Below are 27,412 nucleotides of genomic sequence, written 5' to 3'. Positions count from 1 at the left end.
CTTATTATTGGCGCCTTTGGTGAATCCAATTTGTCAAGCGACTTTGTCTTAGTTCGATGATCTCACTAGTTTTTAATCCATTTACAACTGTGTTTGTATCTTGTAACCTAAACGTATCGATAAAGGACAAGGAAAGCTTACATCAATTAAAAGATCCTTCTCACCTTCATACGTCAAGGATTTTTGGAGCTTTCACCCCTTGTTTCGCCCGAAACACTTCGCTTCCTTTTCGTTTATACATCGTTTCGTTTCGTGTTTATCTAATTTCGTATCAATATAATTATTAACGCATACAGGAAAATTATGAGTAAGAATTCTCTTGCCAACATCAAAACAGACGTACCAGCATACGTTAAAACCAGTTCAACATGGTCAAAATCTGGCTGAAATCGGCGAGAAAGCTGTAAGACCAATTGTACCGGTTGTCCTCGGCGTGCGATCAGAATTCCGTGCCGTGACCCGGAAAATCTATCTGTATGATGGGTTCGACAATTGAAGTCGATCCGAGCATCAATGGACTGGATCTCAAGGATGTCGCTCTCTGAAACTGGGAGAGTAACATCCAAAACAACAGCAAAAAAGAGGTCGACAAAAACGCCGAACGTTATTATTTTGCCTTATGATAATGTGTTCATTACATCTGTAAAAATGTTATGCTATAGGCAAACTGCGGGTTGTTTAAAGCAAGGCGTTCTTCTAGCTCAACGTTCACATTTCAAGGGCTGAAGGTGTCTTCATAGGGTCTGCTTAGAAGAGTTCAGGACGCAATCAATACAGAGCTGCATTCGATGGGCCTATTAAAGCGCTATCGGTCAAATCATATGTGCCTGTACTTTAGATATCAGCCTATCGAATAGACCGGTCTATAGAAAGGGGAACACGATGGCGTCATTTAAAAAAACATGTTCCACTATTCTAGTTTAAGAGCTACTGTCGTTGGAAGGAGTAAAAAACGAGACAAGCCGAGATAATGCTGAACGCTGTTATAGAATCACACCTGTGCCGATATCTAGACAAAAACGTAATTGTTAAATGCCTATCTCAGTCTCTAGCTCCTATGATAGTATACTTATTAACTAATTCACTTATTTAGAACCTTCCTTGAAAACATCTCCTCTTCTTTTTTCTTCTAACTTAAATCCCCTCTTTGGCTGATTTTTTTTTTACAGATTTCTAGTAAGTTTTATCCAGCCGCTGACAACTACAGCTCTTATACTTTAAATGCGCATATATGGTATAACGCAAACTGTATCGTGAGTGAAACCTGCATCACAAGTTCAGTCGGTGCTAGTATGCGAAACTTAGAACAGTAAGTTCATCATATCGAATTGACCATTGGACAACGTTTACGCGTTCGGTGAATGAAATATAGAATCAATATAGTATTCGAGACTTGGGCGAACTTAGCGGCTCCGAAACGGCAACCCTGAAGTGTTAGATCGGCGCGATTCATTTCCTACGCACACGCTTTGCGAGATTTAAGGTAGGCTATAGTGACCTAGAGAAAACATCAGTAGCTATATTGCTGGTTGGCGTTGGTACATGAACGGAAGGTTGCCCGAAGCTTAGATTTCCAATACGTTGTGATCCTTTCAAGGCGGAATATTTATCCCGTTTAGATAAAGTATCACAGTCAGCTATGAACTATTTCATCGACAGGATGAGAAACCTGCAGAGTTAAGTGATTATGGACAAACATTCCGTTCAGAATGCGGCGTTTAGGCAAAGCTAACGGCAGGCCGCATTTTCCGTCGGCGTAAATGAGCACAATTTCGAACTGTCATTGACAACTGTGTGGGGCATTTGAAATGGGGGCGTAACTCTGACAGAAAGAGCAAACAATGCTGAATTTTATCGTTTCAAAGATCTGCCTTTCACTCAAATGACTTCAGCGTATTTTTCACATGTCATTATATGTGTGTGTGTGCGTGTGTGTTTCATCTTTCGTTATTCTAGGGCTGAATACGTAACCATTATCGCTATGTACTTCAGTTGAGTTTGACAGATTATATCGTGTTTATGTGACAGCTCCTTCAGATCGTTCATTGTCAATGACGGCTGTAATTTCATTTAACTGAACTAACAGGGTCATCACGTTTTTTCAGCTGTTATGACGATTGCCTGATGTTGCCGCCTGCCAAAACTAGGTTTGTGCTTAATGTTAACGTACACCAAATGCAGAAAAAAAAGCGCAGAGGGAAGATGAAAAGCCATTGCTTCTAATTGCAGCAATAAGAATGCTAGAAATAAGAGGCACTCATAATGTCTTCGGCACTCGGCTCTGCTTCGGGTCCGATTTGCGACATGCCACAGGCAGGATAACTGGTACTGAGTGACATTCGTTGGAATATTTTTACATGCAGAAGTGTACGCGAGGTCCACTTTGAACGTAATTGACGGTAATTGAAACTGTGGCCAGATCCTTTTGTAGGTGCCTTTTGTTTCGCTGGGACCTCCTCGCTCACCGCCCAGTTCCAGTCGCGACAACAGGTCAATCGTCTACGTGAGACTGTGCAGTACGACGATCGGGGCTGCGTAATAATCATGTAATTATACAATACGTTTTTGTAGCAATTCAGCGCCATCAGATTCACAACTCATCTTAGCATTCTGCTGCATTTGCTAATTATATAAGAATAGATCATCGTCTGATTTCGTGCAGCGGCTTGTGTTATCCACTACGCGATCTGTTATTTCATAACAGATTATCATAACAGGGATCTTGTTATTAAATCGCATCATAAACGTTTTACTCTACTCAAGTAAACAAGTTAGCCTAACATGTTGCTGATAAGGGTGTTATCTCTAAAGGTAGACGAGCTTTTCTATACAGCAGAACATACCGGTTCCTCTACTTAGCTGCCACATGTGACGGTTAGCTTGGTCGCATATATCACATTACTGATTCTAATCAGTCATTGTTAAACGTATCACTTACGCAGTCCCAAACGACCCGGCCTTGCTCGACGCCCCGGCTCATTGAAAATCTCCACCTCTATGTCCAGAGGCCTCCGTGGCCATGATGGCCTAACTCTATTTCCGGCACGTCCAAGGTCCCAGGTAGAGCCCGGTCTCGAATCGAACCTAGAATAACTACGCAGCGAGTTCAGCCAATCTCTGTTGAAACTCATGATGACCATTACCGGCTACGAATGGTCAATGTATTCGAAGGCACGCAGTGTACCTCTTCCTTTATGAGATTTCTAGGCTTCGCCTCTGACTAGTGTTTTTCAATGGCGCTGTTGAAGGCGCTAGCCACAGCTTGGAAACGAGGTGCCCTTGTCTATTCTGTTTCTCACCGATCTCAGTTCGTTGGCGCGAGCCCTGCAAGGGACAGAAGCACGTAACGAAGGAAGAGTACCCACGTCAGTATATGGCAATATCGTAAGTAGTTCTAGTTTATATAAGCCAGTAAAATTCAGCTGATTTCTCTCTCATCAGATCTTGTAGTTACTTAAAAACGAACTATTTATCGGTTCGCCAAAAGTATACACAGCTGCCTCATCTTCTCAGAATGTACCCAATGATCTAACAAATCAGAAACGTACTTATAAAACGCTTGTATCATCTCGCTTTTGTGACGCAGCGGTAAAGATGGAAAGAAAAGTATTCTTCGCGAACGGAGCCTGAACATTAGGTTGGGGTGTAACCTGAATCGACTGGCAAATTCACCGGCCTAAGTAGCTAAAGCCCTAGAGCCTACTGAGATCAAACAAAAGGCTAACAATACGTCCATGATTAGATCGTAACGAGCCCTAGTGATTACACGTGGCATTTACATGCACACATACACGCATGCGTCGCTCCATAGGTGGTAATTTACCTCTGCAATCGGCTAAAGTATAAATGAACGCATTGTTCTATTCTTGACAAGCACATTTCGCTACCTCTTTTAGGTGGTCAATGTAACTATTAGCGTCATTGGGTTTCGTTGTTGTCCGCAGCCGCTAGCAACAGTGTTCCACCCATCTCAGCCGTTATCCATCTTCAGTCATTACTAGCAGATAAATATGAGCTGAAACCGCGATACCTTCTTCACTGACGTCTAGAACAAACCGAGGCTACCCATATGTGATGCGCCCCATCACTATCACGGCGTCTCCCAGCATTTCGTACGTTTCTCGTTTGCGTCCCGTCGTCGTTGCTTACTTAAGCGTGCCCGGCCATTTCTTGTCGTACGCCCTGAGTGCTACGGCTTCCACGACCTTACGAGTCACATACGACTAGGGCTGCCGCCATGGCTGACATTTTTCGTGTATTATTTTTGACATACGACGAACGATTCGTCCAGGTTGTTGTGCCACCTTGAACCAGTCTGCGCAGCCCGCAGTAAACGCCAGACGCGTGAGTTCCCGTGCGTATCGAATGAATGGTTGGGGGGGGGGGGGGGGGCAGTCGCATCCTGAAATAGCTGCTGCCGCTTCTGTTGCACCCGATGTCAGAGGGCAAATATGTCAGAAGTCAGTCGCCCGCAACGGGCGGCTGGATACTGTCTCTAATTAGTATACCCTACGAAATAACTGCGAGAAAGAGGATTGACTCGATGACCTGATGGAACTACAAGCGCCTTAAGAAGGTAGAACGATTACCGCTTGCCTATAGCCACCTGTAGATTCCGAATTGGTGACTCAAAGGCGCGGGTCTCCTTTCAATATACGTGCTATATTTTAGGAATTGGAAAAATTTCAAAATTGATTCCACGGCGGCCTCAAACGTAACATGTGCGGATACTTCTCGTGCACTACTGAAGTCGATGGCAAAAAAATCAATATATCAACCGGATCGTAGTAGCTAATGCCGTTAACGAATATGCCCAGTGCTAGTAATTATGAATGAAATCGTAGACCTCCAATATATTATTCACCAACCCAATTAAGGGTAAATATGCAGCCCATTTGCGATAATGCGTCGAATGAATTTGGTTATTAGACCTGGGTTCCAAACCAGCACAGAAAAGACGCACGGGTTGGCTGGCAAGTGTTGATTAGGGAGATTCATTAGATCGCAGGGGGTGACTAGAACAGAAATGATCATATTCATTTTACAGAGATGAATCTATATGATGAACAGTGATCGCGCACGCGTACTAAACACAAAATGGGTCCAAAACAAACACTATGTAGTGCAGTCTAGTCTGCCTAATCGACCACGGCCTGCTGATCTATGATATGGTAATTACAAGAGTAATTAGAAGGGATGAACGGTGGAAAATCAATAAAGTCATCTCATGTCTTGCTTGACTGGTCTATACCACGATCGTTCATGCCTTAATTTAGAATCAAGTTAATGGTAATGTGCCCGTCCGATATTGAGATTCTTTTCATATTCTTTTATCATGTTTCGTTTTTGCGGGGTGTACATTAAATACAGGCCTGCAAAGTCGCGGCCACGATTGGCGGTATCGTACCGATGGGTTTGCATCGGTAAAATTGCGCCAGTAGACAATCGAATCAGATCTATAGATAGTCCTACTAACGTCTAAACAGCGACCTCTACGGTGCCATCGTTATTGCAGTTGTCGTACGATTCTGGTTCATGAGTAGATCGAAAATGAGCTTTTCAGAGATAAATGACAGGGGTTTAAATACAGACGGTAACTAGACGAATCCTTTCGTGGTCGCAGTTAGCACTACCTGCGAATCTAGTTGAAGACCACAAGTCACTGCCTGGACTCTCTGGAAGCATAGCATTATATGTCAGTTGGGTGATATAAACGTCCACTTCAGACGGACTGCGACGCACTCACTCTTCCTATTGGTATTATTATTACTATTACTGGAAGCCTATTACTGGAAAGATGTGTTGAACTAAACGATATAGTCGTATGAATCTTGATTATGTGGGTTAGACGATTTTTGACCTCGCTTGCTGAACATAAACTTTGCACATATGCTTATTATTTGTGGCTTATGTCAGCGACCTTTTTCGGGCTTGGATCCAGCAGTGATTGAAAGCTTTTAATGACCTCGAAGCGCTAATATGGGCACACGACCCATGTTTTTTAGAATAATGTTATTTGGTTCAAATTATTGTTAAATCGTCAAACATGATTAATAAGCTTGCACGGTACATATTTGTTCTGTAGTATGTGCTAGACCTGAGCAAATGTTCGTGATCAAAGCTATGAAATGGCTACTACATATCAATCTAACCATTATCTTTGTGCAGGAAGTTGTATTTTAGAATGCTGACTGGCTCGTCGTATCGCCGCTAACTAGCCCCAAAATACCGTCTGTTTGTTAGAGATGTTTGGTTAATACGACCAGAACGTAAGTTAGTTTGAAAATGAACGGCTTAATTACTACAACACCGTACTTGTCTAGTTTCAATCAAGTATTAACCCGGCTGAGGCAATAACCTATGATTTGTCCTGTACTCCTTTACCCTTTGTAGATTTGGAAATGCTTTCGTTAACGGCCCGTCACGGCCCGTTACCGTAACGTCCGTCTGCTGAAAATTACTTATTATGCCCGAAGCCGCTCGTGCGATCGAGAAGCTTGCGTTGAATATAATTTGTCTCGTTTCGATATCAGAGGACTAAAGTTTATTGCGGACTTATAAAGCCCTGACGTATACCAGGAACACTAGCCAAGTATCTGCCTTAATACTAAGTATTGTATGCACGATATTCATACGATGTTACGCTATACAGAATCAAACATAGCGTGTCCTCCTCTCAAGCGGCACATTGAACCCTATCCCATCATTATTTGCGCTATTTTATCCATAAGTAGAGTCAGCTAAACAGGCCACTTCGAGCTATTTCGTCTCATATGATTTGGGTTAACCCCCCCTCCCCCCCCTTTGCTTCCTCCTCCCCTCACGTGCAAGCAGACAGACATACGCAGACGAACGAACAGACGGACATCTATGCGCGCTCATCTATTCACATCTACACGCGTATAAATATATATAAACACACGTATAGTTTGACGTTCACACATACGTTCGCCGAACCATCGCCCACTACCACGCTTAATTCAGTCTAATCATGGCCAGCATTAGGTGAACCGCTAGGATAGCCGCCCTGCTTCTGCTCCCACCGATGGCCCGCTAGCGCCACCGCGAGCGCGAATTACTACCGCCGTTACGGCTACCGCTGTTGCTACTACCTCTGTATGATTTGCTTCGAGAAAAACTAGTAGGGAGATGACGGACAGACGATAAATCTAGCTCGTAAACACGGCACCAACGCCGTCATCGTCGTCCTCGATATCATCAGCAGCAATATTATCCGTCCTCATAAATTTAGCTAGTCCGTGGCTCCGGTCTTTGCCGCAACTTCTGACACGCCAAAATACAAATCTTTCCGCCCCCATCCCTCTCTGTCAAATCTGTTCTGTTATCATCTCTACTTACCTGCTACTTGCCACGAATACGACTGCCGCTAGGCAACTTGCATTCTCTCCCATAGTTCATTTTTTTCGTCCAGGAACCCGCGCACACTTGCCACTAGATGGTGCTTCGGTCGCTAGCAGCTGCTTCGCACCTAGCGGACGAGTCGAACATGATCGCCACCTAGCGGTCAGATTGTCGACCAGCTCTTTAGCTTACTCCTCCTCCTCCGTAATTATCTTCTTTTCCAACAATCCATACATATTCTCTAGCAGCAATGCAGCAGCGCTACCTCGCACCCCCTGCTAGTCATTGAGAGGAAGTCGACAGTAGATGACAGCAGTTTTCCGTGGAAGAAGCAGCCAGGGCTTAGGCTGCTGCTGTTGCTGTTCGCCGTAACCGCGGTACACCGAAGCAAAAGTACCAGCGCCCGCAGTAGTGCAACACCCTTGCTATAGTTCGTTCTCATTGCAGCTGCTAGCGCTTCCGTCGCCGCTGCTTTTGCAGTGGTAAGCTTAGCAGTAGTAGTAGATTCTATTGGTCTATCTGTCGGTCAGTTTCTCGGCGTGTGTATGCGAAGGCTTAGGCTCTGAACGCAGCCGCTGACGGAGCCGCCGCGTGAGTTTGGCGGAGAGAACTATGTTTGGATGAGCAAAGCCGGCTCCCCGTGTGCTTGTCTATCGGATGTTCATCCAGTTGCCAAGTGGCGCTCGCCCGTAACACGGTGCGCACGTCTGAGGTTCAGCGACAGGCAACGGTCGCGATCGTGATCGGTCGTGGCTCGATGTTGTTGGAGTCTCGCGCATCTGTATAGGTCGTCAGTAAGTCGGGGCGCGACAACGTATGAACCTCTTCTTCTATAATATGAAGGTATTTCTACCAATTAAATCGGTTCGATTCCGACCTTGTTAACACAAAGATTATAAGGTAAGATAGCTACGAAGACGGTGCTACGCCACAGTGCATTGTAGACTTCGTAAAGGAAAGAAGACATGATAAACAGGTGTCGGGTTGAGTCGTAATGTTAGAAATGAAATTGTGGACAGTTCGTGCGATGAAGACATCTGTCTGATTGTTTGATTAGTACAAACAGCGGGCGGACCGCGTATCGCTACATCGTACTTGATTGCCGGTGCTCCGTAGTGAAGTTGTGCATGTATGTTGTTCTAAGGCAATTGTGGTGGAGCTCGCCAAAAAAAAAGTAATGTACGCCCAGTGATTAGACCGCCATGCTTGTTTCCCACCGAATCAGCTGTGGATAGTTACTCTATGGATAACGTTCAGATTGCCAGCAGGATAACCGCACTCGAGGTGACTTCAGCCTCCCGATAGGTCGAGACAACTGAACTAAGGGGTAAGAACGCAACAAAAGGAGTGATTGCACCTATTACGAAGGATGTTTCGGCCGTGTAATTTAGGTAACTCCGTGAGCAGGCTAAGCGATCGGATGCCACTTGTCACAATTGGTTCAGGGATTTTCGCTGGATTGCCGACCACCGCAGTCACAGCTGCGAAACTGCGCAAATGCAGGAGACAATCGAGAAAATACTCTCTAGAGATAAACGAATCGCTCTTGTATCTTCAAGAGTGCTAGCAAGGCAACTAGATGATAAGTTCTGGTAAACTTAGCTCGCAAGACCTTTCCCGTGGTTAAAAAACGAGCCGTACCTACGACCGTTTGAAGTCCCATTAATTAGTTTGTTTCATTGAAGTTGGAGCCCACAGTAATGATAATAACAATGATGAAACGTCATGAAAGGACGTATTAAAGTATTTGGGCACGCCAACAAATTCTGTTGACAACGACTTGGCTATTTATGGGCATTGTCCTGTTCTTAAAGGATGGTTACCGGGCTCGTTCGCTTCCTGGTCCAGTGGTTCAAAGCGTGAAATGGTTACAGAGCAAAACGGGGTGGGGTGTGGGGGGCATTGTAACTGACGATCACGCCTACTCCAGAGCCGCAGATGCCTTCGTTAGCTCCATGGGTGAAACGAACGTCGATTACAACAGCATTAACAAGAAACAGGTCGGCCACCGGCCTTTTATGTCACCTGTGGCGCCAAACAGGCACCCCGCAACTTTACGAGCTAGTCGAAAGACGCTTGTTGAGCTACCAATTTAAACGACATAAACGAAGAAAACCAAATAGAACGCCATATATAACATAATACATATATAAAAATAAATAATTGGTTGTGCTGACCGGCAGAAAATACATTTTGACAAAATACTTGCCAAGAGCCACTGGCATGGTAATGAAAAGATATTTATACGTCCGTAGCAAAGTCCAACGCTCCTAACAATATCGTTAAAACGTAAAGATTCGCAGAAGTTTTCCCAACAAGCACATTTGAATAGTATGAGGCTATTGCCGTCACGGGAACCATCTGCCAGCTGACGCGGCGTGAGTGTCCAAATCTATTTCAACTTATACACATCATTGAACCAGATGTGTGTACACTTGACATCGTGGAGGGACGGCTCTAGAGTTGGTAAGCGTGCTTTAGTCAGAAAAATATTAGATTAGACTTGAAATACAACGAGCATTTGGCATCACGCTATAGGACTGTTGAGCCAAAGGTCTCAGCGAAAATAACAAGTAATAGATACATTTGTGGATAAACTATTACATACAAATATATATATATATATATATATATATATACATATATGCATATACCACAAGTAGATTTTTGTTATTGTTGTCGGCCATGCTTCTAAGCTTTGTACCTGCGTCGGCGATCAAACTTACGACATAGCATTACCATTGATTTTACGTTAGTCAATGTCGAGTATTGTGGATGAGTTTTTTTGGCTTCTGAAAGACGTTCCAGAACGCGCTCTGCGGCTTATGTTGAAGCTGGAAAAATGCTATCCGTCTATAGAGATCAATTCGAGTTCGAATTACTACGTCAGTTATAGCATCAGGACGGAGCCAGTAGGCACAAAAATCCTAGGTTGGCAGCTGCGATACGTTTCGTTTACACAGCTTCCAACCTTGATGGTCCGTTTCAATTTCAAAAGTTACGCTGTTCAGCATCGACTAAAAAGGACCGCACAACTCGACTCACGCTCTGAGACAACGCTATACGTTTGCCTAAAGAGCAGACGTAATGAGACGGCCTCATTTATGAATGATCTAACATGCATTGATGCGAGAAAGTCTGAAAAAACGAAAATCATAGGCCTTTTTTCTTAGGTCAGCTAGGCGTCTATCACATCTGACGGTAGCTGTTAGATTGACATACTAGCCACGTCCTACTATCTAAGCTATATTTACACTGAAATATCATAGATGTTTCTGTGTTGCTGAGAAATCAGAAACATGAAGGCAACAGATAGAAACGCTAGAAATGAGACGCTTCAATTTCAAGTAGTCTCTTATCTCTTCTTGACATGGCACTGTTCAGTTATTAAATGTTTTACCTGCACAATTACAAAGTTATCTTTGTTCCGAAATGGAAATCTCAGAGAAAAGCCGATGCCAATAATATTCACAACGGATTGTATCGAAGATTAGATAAAGTAACAGTCGTATGTTATAGTCAGAGGCTTTTCGGTGATTGCTGATAACAACTAATGCTGCTACAGTTAACAACCCGGGGCGTAGAAGTACACGATTCATGTCGACAGCTTAGATGTAGCTGTTGGCAATTGAAATACGTACTTCGTGTTATCTCAGCTTGTAGTTAACAGTCTATCTAGCATGAGCCCCGATCAGATAGATATAGAACTAAGGAACGTCGCTCTGCGCATTGAACGTCCCGTTTATCACCTCTGGTAGGCGTCATTTTTTCGTTGTGACCCACAGTGAGGCTCGCGTGCATAGAACATACAGATCTTGTCAGCGGCTGTACATAATCACAGTACATTATACAGGTGTGCCGTAACGGTATGTGGGTGGGCGGAGGGATACGAGCACCACCGAACGTAAATGGAGAAGTGTCATGTATACGAATAATGAACGACAACGGTAAGCAACGCAAGCTTTATGGGATGGTACAGGACACTGAACCATGTAATCCTCCGTGGTCGACGTTCGCCAATAATACGCGCGTGCGTATCGTCATATTCTATACGTAATTTAGCACATATATATATGTCTTTCTACCGATTCCATAGACTGTCCGTTTTTGTTTTTCGGGCTTCCAGCTATTTAAAAAGCGGCCACTTCTCTGTTTGAGATTAAGAGACTAATTGAGGTTATAACAATATTTCTTTTGAAATGAATAATATGTTTGCGATTTTGACACAATTCGTGTAAGAGATAAATTAATGCCTCCGTTTCGAAATACTGGCCCCGATCAGAGTTTCCGTCTATTCGGTAGACTTGTTTAAATACACCATATAAATTGCCTGCGACAGAAAGCGCTGCACGTAGAGAATAGTCCAGTATGTGCGAGCTCAGTCCAAATCTATGGTACGGGCTACAAACAACAGTCATGCAAAAAAATCCACACGTGTCGACCCCGCCTACTGCTAACGGGAACCCGGTCACACTACTGTTTCTAGCGGGTATTGTTCATTCGGACATTACAGGTCACGATCTAGCCACTTGAAGTACCATGTCATAATTATATAGTCATTTAGCAATGTGAACCTCTAGTTCCCGTACGCAACAGTACATAAACGTAATAAAGATAAATCCATAAGAGTATGATAAAAATAGTCGTATTCGACTTAGCTTGCTGACTGCAGTGATCTTGTCTGTCCTGTGACAGCTCAGTGTATGCCTATCAGGCTTAGGGAGACGCGGTAATCCATGTCTAAATCCGGCCGTGGAGACAGTTCATTGCGTGCTCTGAACTAGCCGTCTGATGAAATGTCCGACGGCGGTGCCGAATGTAAAAGTAAAAAAATTTGTGCGGCTTGTACCTGACATAGATCTACGATTATGTATAGTTGATAAATGGCAAATTTGTGGTGTCATTGAATTTGCGTGGTTCTGAGATTTCATTTTTGGTAATGATGTAGAATCATAGATCAGAAGAGCAGTAACGATGGATGCACTGGCAATAATCGTTGTGAGAAATAATAAAGACGCGCTGATGCAGCTTTTTGAGAACGCATTTAACTCACGACGACGACCAAAACTAGACGAAAACGGATTTACGACGACAGCTGTTGGCACATTTACTAAACAGTTGCCCCATACCGTTTTTTTATTTGCAGTAATGGGCCGATCCGCCAACCTTTTTTTCGTCTTGAAGAAATCATGATCAGATCACATACGACGAACGGCGGTAGGCAAAAAATACGATATAAATCGGCCAGCTTCACTAGCGGTGTTACTCCCGATTGATCGGCGGCATTGGTGCTTTGTTGTCGTTTTTACTGCCATTCTTATGACTCTGCTCGAGTATTGTGCTCTGTTTTACCTTCGGCCTGTTTGAAAATAGGCTAACTAACTGAACACCTCAAAAAAGACGTTGGCCGAAAGATGCGCATCATTTATTGATCTGGGTGAACTTACATGAAACGAAGAATTTGTCCTCTTCGCTTATCTATCACTTGAGTTTTTGGTCTTATTGCAATGTTTACAATCTATCATGGAGCATTTCGTTGACTTCGCAGTCTTTATGTGGAATTATAATTAGCGTGTTCTGCTTAATGTGCTCGTATAGCAAATTGCATAACATAATAATCTATCGTGTTGAATTAGACGAAATTATCGTAAGTGTTACCCCGATGAAAACAGCAGCCTATGTTATTGGTTTATTAAACCAGTATTCTTATTTCCGTTATTAGTCGGTTTCAACCAGAAACTCTTGTTAAATCTTATTCTACTATAATCAGTAAAATAAACGTAACATTAGAATTTGAGGGAAAAATGGCCCTATGGTGATGCAGAGAACGAACAAAAGTTTGGTGCCTCGTAGCAGTCTCACGAGCAGCTCGACAAACACATATAAGACGAAAAAAAAATAAGAAAATCCACAAATAATACTTCTATTAATCGTCAGAGCTCTTCGTGCCTCGCACAGATAAACATCGACGCATATTCTCTGTAACGATGCGTCGTAACCGAAAAACTACGCACGCCGCTTTTTACCAATGGCTCCATATTGGGAAAAAAGGGAATAAAGAAGGATAAGGAGCGAAAGAAAACGAGAGGGAGCGAATATATAAGTTACAGAGACCCGTTTTACGTTGATGGCAGTGGTGGCGGGAACACGAAAACCGGCTTTCAGGCTGAGACGGCCTCGCCATCAATCCATCCGACGTCGGATCAGAACATTTGCCTAGTAGTAGCAGTAGTAATGCGGCATAACCGAAATATGCGCACGCATGTTTTTTTGCCATTTCGGTCAGTTTTTTTTCGAGGTCGCCACCGTATTATGAACGGGTCAAAGGGGGTTGAAGCTTGATGACTGTTCGACGTTCGCTGCTACGTCCGTCGCGGCGGCGGCGGCGCCGCCGCCGCCGCCGCCTGTAATGGCAACAGCGGTACTGGCCAGAAGCAAACAGGCGACGATCGGCTCTCCCGTTGTTTGAGCCATGGAAGAACGCATACAGCCATAGTTGCCGTAATCAATGCGAGTTGGTGAAACTATCGCACCGGATAGAACTCGCGGCGCTACCACCACCGTCGTTGTATACGGCCAGCAGAATACAGGGTTCAATGAAGAGCGTCCGAGTAGAATTTGATCAAGTGGTGCCTTCCCTGCCGCAGTACAGCGTCGCAAGGATACTATAGCGTTAAGTGTATTTGACTTCTGTCGTAATGTTTTTCGGCTAACGTTGCTGTTTCTGCTGCAGTAAAACGGGTTCCAAGTTCTATGGCTGTTGGCACATAGGGACGATTGACACGTATTCCTTTTCCGCCGACAGAGGATTGTTCTCTCGAAGACGGAAACAATTTACATCTGTTTCGATGAAATGAATCCGTTATCTAATCAGGTAACTTTAGCCAACTGAGATGGAATGAAAACGCTGGAAACTATGTTTGTGCTATTGCAGCCAACGCTAGATCCAATAAAGTCATAGAAATTCCTGCATTTGCTTGGCAAACGGTCAAATTGTAACTATTTTTTTTGTCTGCCACAAAAAGCGGACGCCAGAAAAGATAGAATAGTCAGCGGATAACGCGATCTACGGAGAGGTTACCGGAGCAATAAACGGAACAGAAAATGCATAATTCTAAATAAATTTGAATTATAATTGTCCACGAACCACTTAGCAGCGAAAGCGAGTTCCTGCATTAGCTTAATAAAGTAAAGCAAGAACTTAATAAAGTTTTTCGATGGCTTACCATCGAGAGATGGTAAGCCAACAAGTTTTTACTTATTACTAAGTAATTTTGTATGACAACAGCAGGGCCTAGGAATACAGGAGCGTATTTGATAACACACCGAGTGGTGTTGAATTGGTTATGAATAGCACATCAATCGAAGTTACCTTGTATGTCTTAGATCTTATTATCATTTACTATCTGCTGTCCTTCTGAGAAACGCTTAATGAATAAGGTATAGCAATTAAAACAATGATACTTATGTACATAACAAATATAGAGGTTTGTGTGCGAAAAATTACCATCTGCGTATTGAATTAATAGGAGAAAAATCGTTAGATAAGGATATCATACTTATCAAGGCTCGCTTCACCGTCCATGAAGTGTGATAACTATTTCGTGATTCGGAGTTAATGCAGGCGCCTGCTTCGTTCCGTAAAAAAATTACCAGCTAGCCTAAAGTCTATAGAACATACAATAAATCGTATCTTGTCGACGGATAATTGAACGCAACTTGCGATCGGATGGATGCCCACATTCCGCATGCACAACGGTTGGAAAAAAGAAATACAGACGAAAGCAAAGCTACATCATTATGCCTTATTACACTGTAAAAAAAAATGATACGCGTTCTTAATATTACATTTCCATGCCAACTTGAGATGAAGTTAAAAAAAAATGATTGTTATTATTAGTAAGAGGGCAAGTGTGCGATTCATTAAATTGTACGGATCTGTCGCTCAGGATAGGGCAGTCCAGAGTTTCTTAGTTATTCCGACACACATTTTCCCTCCTTAGTGAGCCTTGATTAGATGTCCTGATTTATGTGTTGTTTCGATTTCCAGTGTATCTGCCGGCAAGGCATGGCAAGCACGACAGTAGAAAACACATTTAATTTGATCGGAGTTATTAAGCTTTGCTGCGATTCACGCAAATTATATGTTACTTTTTTTTTTCTCTCAACTCTAACATTATCCTTATGTAACCTGAACTAGCTGTCCGTTCTGTGGCTGACTCAACCAGTTCGATCTTTCATGTCCATTGAACTTCTTCGCTAGAAATGGTTACCGATTTTCTACAGAGTTTATTTGTTAATGAATAACATCTCTGGAAAATCTTTTACATATATATATATATATATATATATATATATTATATATAAAAGATTTATCGAGGAGTTGTTGTGGAATCGTGACTATAACTTTTAAATTGTGAGCGAACACCGTACTGTGAATAAAGCTGCTGGGTAAAATTCAACGGTTCCATCCAGAAGCTTAGGGAGGAGATATCAAGTTTTTTTTGATGTTTTCCTTGTTTGATATTTTGACGGTCTAGAAACTTTGCTTCTCAACCATGCAGCGTGATTTTTTTTTCTAATTTTTGAAGAACGAGAACGCACGATTCGGCAAACGAATCGAGGAGCCACACCTAAACTTACGCAACTTCTTCGCGAGCAACAGTTGCTGTTTCTTCACTAACCCCGCTACCTGGCTTAGTTCTTTCACTGAACCACGAGACATACTCATTGGGCGCTTGTGTAATTATTCTGAAATAAAAGGACATCTTTTCGAAGAACCGTATCGTTTTCTTAATAGCACGCGGAGTCACCTTTAATACATTATACCGACTCGTGTATTCAAAAGGTAACGTCATGTTGTTCTGTCTCGTCACACTCCCTCCGTATGTTTATTCGTTTGTATACCTTTGTTCGCTTGTTTTACGCACAATTAGTTGAAGTATATCACAAGGACAAATATTTCCATATAGGCGTGACTATATCTGACACAATTCTCAAACCCGTACTTTTATTGAAAACAACATCAACAGGATACCACAAAGTTACAGGCACGTACGGTTATGATTCCTTCCGACCACGTGCTACCGACGCCGACGGTAAGGACGGGTTCGCCTGACGTCCGTACTGTGGTAATTGTAGCATCGGTGCAAGCTAGCACTTCGCGCTAGCATAACAAATTCACAATGCGTCTGTATACTAGACGGTGTCAGATCGGCCAGCAATGAGCATATGGTACAAACGCTGCCGCTATTCGCTTCTTCCTGATTCGTTTTCTCGTGATAGTGTCCCAGAGCAACAGTTCTGACCGGCGTTACTCTTTGTTTTTTATAAGGCGGCTCATATGTATTTAATCTTATGCGAGTGCTTTCCTGTTGTCTGTACTGTCCGTAACGGTACTTCGTCCATCGTCAAAACCTGTTACCTAAGCCGGAGCAAACTTTGCCATGGCAATGCCCATTAGTGCTTCATGGACACCACTGTGTCTACTCAACGCTGCTCTGTTACCCAGTTGTCATCAGATTCAACGGACCATTCCGTCCGCTGCTTCTATTGCTAACACAGCTGCCGCTATGGTCGTCGGCATTAATTCGAACCAGGAGCAGTCACATTTTCTAGGAATAAACTCGCCCCCAGCCACCTACCGCCCCCCTCCGTCACTTCACGCTCACCGTAACTGACTCTACCAATGATCGGCCTTATCATTTCCTACTGTTTTTCTATCCCTATAGAGCATCTGCGTCTCACCATCCCATTGTTGTCGGCCTTATCGTCTCCAGCGCATGTTGATTGCTACCTGCTGTTGCTGCAAGCAGGATACAGCGGCGACTGCGTAAGCGCAAAGGAAGACGTACATGGTAACGGTATCCAGTTGGGGTGTTGGTAGAGATGGGGCGGCATGGTGCAAGCGCTGGTACCGACACTCACGATAATAGTTAGAAGCAGTCCGTACCTCTCTCAAACGAAAGAAAAAAGAAAATTTTGATGACGACGAAGAAGCAGCCAGATGAGGCACAGCAACTAGGAACCTGCGCAGAGAACTAATAGCCCCGTTGCCTGCGTAAAAAGCTACACTGGTTTAGCCAATGCAACCTGTCTCATCAGCTTCAAGTATATAGAAGAACTGATACGCTCTGGAATTATGCGGTGTACAAATTACCCATGAGCTAAGTCAATAGCGGGTAAAGCAGACGCAATCCAGTAATGGTGAGAGTAAAAACGCCGAAAACATCCAAGGAACGATAGCCAAGAGAAGCCAAGGGCTCGATTCCTATATGGCACCTTCGAATGACTTCAACGGCTTTGTATCGCGTCCGCTACCGTTATCTAACCGCTAGTCGCTGCTGCTGCTGCAGCAGTGTCCTTTTTTTTTTTTTTTTTTTCACAATGCTATTAACGGTCCCTTCCTATAGGCCGGTTCTCGTTTGGTGCCTGTACTTCCGCCCATCCCCCTCGGCAGCTAGTTTAAATTTGCGGATGCTAATTTCACCCCAGAGCACTACCGCTGACGCCGTGGTCACCGCCACCGTCATGGTACGCTGTTGCGTTTCATTTCGCTCCCGCCGTAACGCACCACTAACGCCCGACCGGCCGTTGCTTGGTCGTCAGGCGTTGGTGCTAAGAACAACATTTAATATTGGGGCTGATGCTATTGTCGTATAACGGCTGCTAGTGTCTATGATTTTTTTCGTACTATGGTGTAGTGGCACGCACTGCCGAGAGTGGTAGTACAGCGCGTTTTTCTCCGCAAGTGTGAACGATTCTCGCCACGGTCTTTCCGGGATAAAACAAACCGCACTACTGTTGAACTAAGAAACAGATTCATATCCATAAGCCAGCCGACCAACCATTTGGCATATTTCACACACCTAACTTTTCACGCTTAAAGATGCAGGAGAATAAATGTAAAGATATATGAACATACATCCCGGCCTATCTGGATGTATTCGCGCGAACTAAAGGAACGACCACGTGCATCCCGCCACAACGAAGATGACCACTCACTGGCGGAACGAGCCTTATTCGATGGTCAGAGAAGTCTTTATCCCTAACTCCCTACACATCGTTCTCCTGGAACATCATCGCTGAACTGGCCCGACGAACGAATCACCAGCACATAACTGCCGGTTAGTGATGACAACGACGACAATACCAACGCTTGTGACCGTTAAAATATGAAGTCAACAACAACGCCTCATCGTTCGTAGTTGTCGTACATTGTAGAAGCTGAGAACTATATAAGTCCACCCCCCCCCCCCCCCCCGCCAATCGTAATGAAAGACATAAGAAAACGCTTTTAGACATAAACCTCATTGTTGTTGAATGGTGAGAAGTGCACCTTTTTCACGGTTGGATAGAAGATCCGCTCAGTTTAGCAGTGAAAAGGCGCATAAACGGGTCTTTCAAATCGTAAAATGTCCTACAGACATGTTCTTGTGCACGTGGGTGGTAGGGAAACTAGCTTTCGTTTTTATGGGGAGGGGGGGTGTTGTTATTACAGGGGTAGGGGTTCTAGGGTCGACTTGACTCGTTGTTCATTGTTCAATGCTAATACATCGAACCCTCGGACTCGTCGAACAACGTTCAATAACCTAGCGGAAACGGTTCTTCTTTTTTAGAAAAGAAAATTGGAGCTGAACTTGGGAACACAGCGCCGATGGTTACGGTGTAAACATTGGTAAATTTGCTCCAAAATCCAGGTTGGTATTTTTGCCATTTACCCTCTGAGATATTCTGGGAAAAAAACTATATTGGTTACAATTGAATTAGCTCTTAGTTACAATTATAGGGTTGTTTTAGTATATATTTCTCATGCTATTTTTGAAATTTCTCGAATTTACCTCCCGAAGCACTATCTATCTGCCACAAATTTGGGCCTTGCATCTATCGAATGGCACTGAACGGCCAACGAAGCGACGATGCCATGGTTTTTGTGACCCAATCAACGAGTAATGGATTAGCCATTTCTGTTGTTTAGCCCTGGCTTTTAACGGAAAACGTCAGGTAACGATTCACAATAATAGAAATAGCGATTTCCGCCATAGCGATAATTTATAGTTACACGACCTACATGCGTCCGCGCAAGATGGCAAACCAGTTAATATATGCGCATGAGTACGTAAAAGAACAAAGGTGACGAGAGAAAAATAGAACGCTCCAAAATGTGAGCTACACCGCGATATGATCTTCAAAGGGTTTGCCACCCGTAATCCATTGTCGTCTTGACAGGGGGCGAGGGGACAGTTGTCCCGCGGCACGAAACATTTACACTACCATACCTCATGGTGCAAACAGGTCAACGCTTGCCAATGGTAGCAGCGTCATCAGCGACTATTATTTGTGTCCGACGTCCAGGCGGCCGCAGCGACGCAAGTGGTTGTTAAACGCTTTTGTATAAAATGAATAGAGGGAAAAGCCGATTGCTGGTGAGAGCTGGTCAAATGCCACTCGACTACGCTCTCAGCGATACTTAATCGAGGGGAAGCGATCAGCAACAATAGATAGATTGGCCCATACGTAGATAGTCGATTTAATTTTTGTCGAAATACGAGTTCCTATTCTTTCTTCCTATTTATTCAGTTTGATGCATGCAATCAGACTACTCTCGTAGTATGGCAAATGGCAGAGACCGCTGCTAACTGACCGGTGCTCAGTAGCGTCAGCATCCTTCGTAGAACCAAGTGGCACCGATCTAAGCTCAAAGCCACTATGAATCCCTCCCCAAAAACTTGTTTCTCTTTCAATTCAGATATCATAGACGACCGTTGCCTTCTAACACCTGCAGCACCAGCAGCAGAGGCCTTTGATTCCGTGGCAGTCGTACGAAAATGAATACGATGAGGATTCAATCGGTTGGAGGAACCGGACAAAACGCGAAAATAAAGAAAAAAACAACGAATGAACTAGTACTAACTGGATATATAAAAATGAAGTATGGATAAGATCTGAACAGAACAGCGACGCCTGCATACAAATAATATTAGATTTGACGAGAAGCGATGCTGGAATGGTAACATAATCCTGTATCATACGTCATAACGTAGCAGACACATACGTCGCAGGTGATACCAGACCACTTCACCAAGCTGAACGCCGCAGCCACGGCGAGGATGGCGATACCGATGTCAATAGAGCTAAAAATCGTCTTTGAAGTTCTACATCATCATGATCATCGCATCGCCATAGTACAGCTCCCCATTTGTTCCTAGACTTTTGAAAACTGTTTTTCTTTACCTTGTCATTAACTAATAGGAACTGCTGATGAACCATCTTGGATTCTACGTGTATCAGTTCGCCTGCCAGTTTGTCTATTTCGCCGTGATCATTGGCACAGTCAATCTGACAAGCCCTTAGGCAGCTTTTACATGCTACATACGAATGGCCTACTCTAAACACTTGATGTTACTTCAGTGCACAGATCATGCTGCAGTTCGCAAGCAGCTTGTGCCTGTCGAACAAAAGGACATGAAGCGGACCAAAATCAACGACGATGATGCCGCAAAGGCAAGCAAAAGCAAACAAAGTAATGCCCTTCTTGTATAGCCCAATGATGTCGGCGTGAGCTGTGACTCGTCCAATTCAATCAAAATCAATGAGCAGTGGAACTATTATTATGGAATTGATAATCGTACTAGTAGTAAGTAGTACTGAATAAAAGATCGAAGTGTTTCAGAAGAAGGCGCTCGTCGAGCAACAGCGGCGGCGGCAGCCAATGAACAGGAAAGAATTCTGGGGTTCGGTCGTTGTCGCCGAAACACCCCTGAAGCCAAGCAGGAATATAGTCCATGAAAAGGGGCATCTTTTCTTTGAAAGTTGCAGTGCTATCGTAAGGTACGATGAGACACCAGCCTGAAACTGCAATGACGGCGGCATTGCATACTAATTCTTACTAATAAATAGATACCTCGATCATATTGATAGACGATTCTAAGTTAATTGAAAAAGAATCCTAGGGTTGTCGAATGAAGTCGAAGGCGATAACAGAAGGATCTTGGCGTCATTCGTATGCTCTATGGCTTACCAACCAGTCCTGTCCTGCATAGAATATATGCTTATAGCTAAATACAGGTTTGAAACGAGCGGTATGCCCCACATGCAAGCCACTTGCGTCAATGTGTGACTGTAAAAATGGTGCTTACATTGTGCAAGCTCGACTTCTGCTTTTGTGTATTGCATAGAACTTTATATAGTAGCACATCACTAGATTGAACTGACAACACATTTTCCTGACTGTGTCAAACCAGGACGGGTGGCATCTGACTGTCCAACCATTGTATGGTAATGCAAGATGATGTAAGTTCTCCTAATGAACGGCCAGTAACACTTGCTACATATAAAATTCATCAAATATTTCGGCGCTGATACCGATACTGATCGGAGATAGAAACTTTTACTTGAAAAGGGAATTTTAGCAAAAAACTGGGAGCAGGATTAAATGATAATTGTGCTTAACCTACCCGCAGATTAAATGTTGAATGAGGCAAACAGACGTATAAGATTAAATCGAATTACTTTTATATGTCCTCTTGCCAAACGCGATCATCCTCAGTACACAATAAACTTACATATCTATGGCTATCTCTCAATTTTGTTATGAAATTGTATTGGTTGTCATAGAATAATGAGCTTATCGAGAAGTTGATATATTTTCCATATAGAATGAGTATTCGCCTACATGAATCGACTTAACACGCGAGCGATGATCGGCGGTAATTCATTGACCGTTCAATAGATACTTTTCTCTTAATCACCTCCAATTGACTTCACAAGATAGAACCTTTTCAATAACGTAAAACGCCGTCCGTAAGGTCCGGTTATACGTTGATAGTCTACATTACGAGCTCACACGATAACAAGCGTTCTGTCAAGCGTTTCTACGAAACCGAACGCACTACCAACACGAGAACGAATGAGAGCATCGCACTGAGTAGCACTTCAACAGACACCATCACATTGTGAAGGTCGAAAAGAAGACGTATCAGTCACTTCACTGCCACCATCTTTCATCTGTCACGCCCCGAACTTCTCAATAGATATCCCTCAACGATCTGGCAGGATGGATCGACACTGTGACTGTTTATCTCGGCCAAAATTGCGCCGGTCACACCTGTACTCTGAAGCTAGCTTCAATGCATTCATTATTACGGACTTTAGTCATCAGTTTCTTTTTTTCGAATTTTGCCTTTGAGAACAAAGAACAAGTATTAGAGGCAGGGAATAGATCATGATAGAGTCATCATACCTGCGCTTGTGAGCATGTGTATATATGTATGCATGCGTATCTGTGTGTATTTGCTTGCCATGAATGCAGCCTTCATACATCTTATGAGAAAATTCATAGTATTGGCTTCCTGGTTAACAATCCTATATAGTGTCTTTATAAACGAGTGGCTCTGTTGTGGTCGTAATGGCTGGCGGGATCGGCTGGCTGAATGGGTATGCTTACAAATGATTGATTCACGGCTTTGTAATCGCGATCAATACGCAGTACGTGTACCGCAATATCGGCCCAGCTCTACTTTGCGGTATCCATTAAGCGGTTTTCGCCGGGGGGCGATTTTTGACGACCGCTGATACGTTGCTGATCAATCATTGGCAAATGAACATTTCCCAGTTAAGGAAGATATCACTTGTCACAGGTAGGCTTATGTCGTTCATACGCATTTGTCTAAAGAAGCTTTTATAGGTAACCGCAATCTTGTATACATGCCTACTTATCGCTGCAACGGGTAGTGCACGCAGGCTATACACTAAGTGCCATTATATTATTATATGAATTCAGATTAATTTACAGATAAAATAAATTAACAAATTCGTGTATTGTTGCATTGCCAGATACGTCTGTAGGTAATGATCCGCTTTTGTTAAAGAACATTTGTACATCCACTTCTAGGTATCTAAGTTTCGTAGCTTAGTGGAGGTAAGTTACAAGTAAAGCGGTCTGTAATGCAATGTTAACGCAATCGAGGGCGTGGAAGTCGATACACTTACTCTAGCTATATATACAATGTTAGGCACAGCAACCAATATATCGCTTATACCTAGACCAATATACTCATTTTCGCGAAAACGAACCGTCATCAACAAAATTTGTCCTTGTTATCTAGGCTTTCCGATGAAGATCACTGTAAACCAATAGTCCAGCATAAAATATCTATGCAGATCAGTTCTGATTCAATACCTAACGCTGGCTATGTTCCATTGTAATTAAAAAGTACGCTCAAGCGTAACGCTCGTTCTAACGAAAATGCACGATTCTGGATACGTTAAAATCTGTGATTGCGCATGGCGTTGTGTTGTACAAAAGTATATTCCAACGTAATGAGCCGATGTATATCTCACAGCGTAGATACTCTTCATTGAAATTTAGCGCACAGCCTGGAAACGTACAGAACGTGACGAAAACAGAATTCCGGATAAGGCAGAGAAAATGTTATTGGAAATGTTGTCTTATATCATTAGCAAGTTAGTTATTCTATACAGAAGCTCACTTTATTTAGGCCACCAGTACATCGTTCTCGAATTTCATCTTCTTAGTAATTAAAGAACGTAGTTCGAATTTTCTAATTCCTATATGATGCTGTATTTTTTAAAGAATAAATATCCGTATCTAACTGAGCAGGAAGTCGACCAGTCTACACGTTCTGCGTGCGATAGCACAGGCCTTTACGCTTGTCCCAAGTTCCATGCCTATTTAATCATATTTTAGTCGCATCATTTGGATAGATGTGATGAAATAATTATTTAATATGTTGACATTAATACGTTCATAATGAACTAGGATATACGCAAATGTCAGATGATTTAATTTTATCTACTTCTATTTACAGTAAACAATCTACTATGCTATTTCATTACTATGTCTTTTTACTAGTATTTTTATATTCTGTTATATATATATATAATCTGTTAGCTATCCGCCGCAACGCAGCCGACATGTGTAGATATATGTTTTCTATTTTTAACGCAGTAATACCTATGTAATATGATGCGGCCGGGATAATTAGTGACTTATCGAGTCACAGCTTTATCTTATAGTAATGATAATAATGACATCCAATAGAGCAAAAGGAAGAACAGCAATTAAGCTATGTTGGTTGGCGTGCTAAAGATTTCGTTAATTTCGTTGTGGCATCATCCGTTTCACCAAGTAATCGGCATCGAATTAGCTGACAATAGGGAAAAAAAAAAGAGGAAGGACCTACGAAGGAAGAACATCACAAAGTTAAGGTTTATATAATAAATAAGGCTAACTGCCTAATTGAGTACTCCGCAAATATTTTTCATGTAGACGTTTGCAACTGCACACAATTAAAAACTCTTAAATTTTTTACGCTTGTTGCTCGCCGTGTAGAACGCGCCTGCCGCTGATTAGTTCTGTCATACCGCCATTGCGATAATTGGTTATTTTTTTGTCGATCTCGTTTATGCCATAACTTATTGCACATATCTATTTGGTCATTACACTACAAGAAAAACTTGAAAGGATTGTATTGAAGCTAAATTCGGATGGGAATATCTGGCAACGAGAATCATCACTGTTGTAGGGCCGTTTAGCCATTATTGCATGGATTTGGGCACCCTAGAGCACTGCTGGTAATGAAGATACAGCAGATGAGAACGAAAATAAACAGTTTTAATTTCGTCTTTTGCCCATATCGCATCTGGGCACAGTCTTTGTTGTCAATGGCTATGCGACATCATCACAGCCTAGATTTAGCGCTTTCATTGCCATCAAAGGTGTTGCTTGCCAGTCATATCTTCGGTGGCTGAGTTTCTCTCCAACTATCCGCTATTAAAAAACGGCAGCATGCGTGCGTTTGTAGGGTCGCGAGAAAGCGATAGCTACTAAAGGCATAGCCGCTGGTTTTCTATGAGGCGTAGAATCGTCTGCTACAGACCAATGTCGGTGGAACTAGCGGCCAATGGACTGGCTGGTACCAGCAAGTAAATAGAGTTACGAAAAGAATACGTTTACGAATCGGATAGGAGAAGTATGGTGCGCGGGACTTGTGTCTTACAAGAGTAGCAGTTACATCGGCTTTTCAGTTTTCAACATCACAAATCTACGTGGCATGACTGCACTCATAAACGCCCGCGGCAGTCGTCATGTTGTGGTCACGCTGAGCTATAGGTACTGTTTGTTAGCAGACGCCCGCCAACAAATCAGCCGTTACGAATCCATTAGAGCCGAACCCTGCAGATACGACGTTACTGACCGCCTGAACGCAGCGATGCATTGCCTTGAACAGGTTCCGGTATCGAATGCGTAGTAGGGTACTCTATAAATTCAACGGAGCTACAATGCCCTGTTCTTGTCGACAGCAGGAACCTAACAAACGTTAAATCTTTACTCTTACCGCTACTATTATGAATCGAGTATCGGCAATAAGAAAGAATTGCTGCTAAAAATCCCACTGAACAAGTGACGATCCGCCACCTCCGCCTATATTTCTAATAGCAAAAGCTACATAAGACTAAAAACTACTTGGCCCGTCACCTGAAGCTAGAATCTATAGACGATGGTAGCGATGCCTCGTCAGCACATGCTAATGGCGGGTGTACACACGATGCAGATGAAATCGGATCTAATATCAGTCATTAAGCCAATATGTAGATTGCTTAGGGGCAAAACAGCCTATTGATTAGCTCGAGTCGGTAGAAGCAGTTCGACTATTGCAATTGCCGCTTTGTGTTACTGTACTCTTCAGCGATAATGATCCCGCTGGTGGTAGATCCTTCAACAGATCAGGCGCAGGCCTACAACGGGCGTTGGTGAGAAGCCCATATGGGAGCAGATGCTGAACACGATAACGTCCGGTCAGTTCAAGCGAGGGCGGAAGATGGGCAAAGAGGCCCCAACGGTGCATCGAAGCGCGTCCAAAGCAGCATGGTGTCCGCTGTTGTGAAGTCTGGTCGACAACATTAGGAACAATTTATGAGCTGGGGACATTTTTTGTCAACGTTGCATTTGTGCGCATATGTATAATTTAAGCAACGAAGTATATTTAAGCCTGGAGACGACCAGATTCTGATACGTATGGCAGCAAGGGTTGCGTTCTCAGACGGAGTAGATCTTTGTTATTCGAATGGGCCGTTCGCGTACCCAGGAGGTTTAACTTTTCATTTAAATTGATAAGTAACTTCTTGTTTCGTTTGAACTGTGTAGCATCTATGTGCGGTTAGTAGGATCAGAAGCAGCGATCCCTTTGGTTCCTGTCAAACATAAGGATAGAAAGTAGCTAAGCTTAACTGTAGGACAGTTCACGGTCGAACCGTGGTTATTGTGATTCGCAGTGCATACAGTGACATTTGACGTAATTTATCTTTGTACAGGAGGTATACACTGTTATGATTCGTTGATTGAAACAAAAAGAAAGTTAGCAAAGGGGCCGATTTGCGCTTTCGACAATTTGTATAATTCATGACTGAAAAGAAGCTAAAATCGCCTGATCGAAAAGTGACTTTCCGTTCAGCCAAGCGCTGCTTTCCTTTGTCTGAAAAATTCTTCTTCTCTAAGAAAGAGAACGTATCGTAGTAAATCTAGCGGAGCACAGAGAACGTACAACTGCTAATCCGGGATGAGAAAAGATATTCGACTGCACTATACAACGTATCGTAATTATTATATAGTTTGCCTCACACAACCCGTTCGAAAGCGAAGCCGTACTACGGCGTTATTATAATAGTTGACAAAAAAGCAATGGTAAAGAAGATCAATGAAGATGATGTGTGAAAGTCAACTGACAGAACTGGACGACAGACGTTTTCGAATCGTATGAAGGTCTTCACAAGACGGGGTTTCGCCATAATTTAAGCTTAATGCTATCCGTGTCAAGAGCAAAGATACTTCTAAGAAGAAAAGTGTACAAGACGATCACATGCGCGCGCGTTTATGTATGATAAATAAATGCAGTTTTTTGACAAGCTAAAATATGCTCGAACTAATTTAGATCGACTTAATCGATTACTCGTATTCCACTGTATCTTCAGCACAAAACAAATTTCTAATCTAATTTCTAGATAAATACGCGCAATGAGCTTTTCAAAT

At 43.0% G+C, this 27,412-nt stretch overlaps 2 protein-coding genes across 4 annotated transcripts in view; one reads left to right on the top strand and one right to left on the bottom strand.

The window, feature by feature from the left end:
* Positions 1-27,412, bottom strand: part of LOC111262668 (annulin) — a 58,856-nt gene that overhangs the window by 9,866 nt on the left and 21,578 nt on the right. The window contains exons 2-3 of one of the 3 annotated variants that reach the window (XM_022837080.2): positions 2,939-3,324; positions 344-547 (exon numbers count right to left, since the gene is read on the bottom strand). The exons of 1 other annotated variant lie outside the window; for it this stretch is intronic. In XM_022837080.2, coding sequence (XP_022692815.1) covers positions 344-547; positions 2,939-3,140 — 406 coding nt within the window. In that variant the 5' untranslated portion in view covers positions 3,141-3,324. The remainder of the gene's footprint in view (positions 1-343; positions 548-2,938; positions 3,325-27,412) is intronic. One more of the 3 variants, XM_022837081.2, reaches the window with a different exon arrangement.
* Positions 6,976-27,412, top strand: part of LOC111262669 (uncharacterized) — a 39,282-nt gene continuing 18,845 nt past the window's right edge. The window contains exon 1 of the mRNA XM_022837085.2: positions 6,976-8,689. The gene's annotated coding sequence lies outside the window, so the exon portion shown is untranslated. The remainder of the gene's footprint in view (positions 8,690-27,412) is intronic.

This window comes from Varroa jacobsoni, unplaced genomic scaffold (assembly GCF_002532875.2).
Source record: "Varroa jacobsoni isolate VJ856 unplaced genomic scaffold, vjacob_1.0 scaffold_690, whole genome shotgun sequence".
NCBI classification, from domain to species: Eukaryota; Metazoa; Arthropoda; class Arachnida; order Mesostigmata; family Varroidae; genus Varroa; species Varroa jacobsoni.
This window is presented reverse-complemented; position numbering and strand designations above follow the sequence as displayed.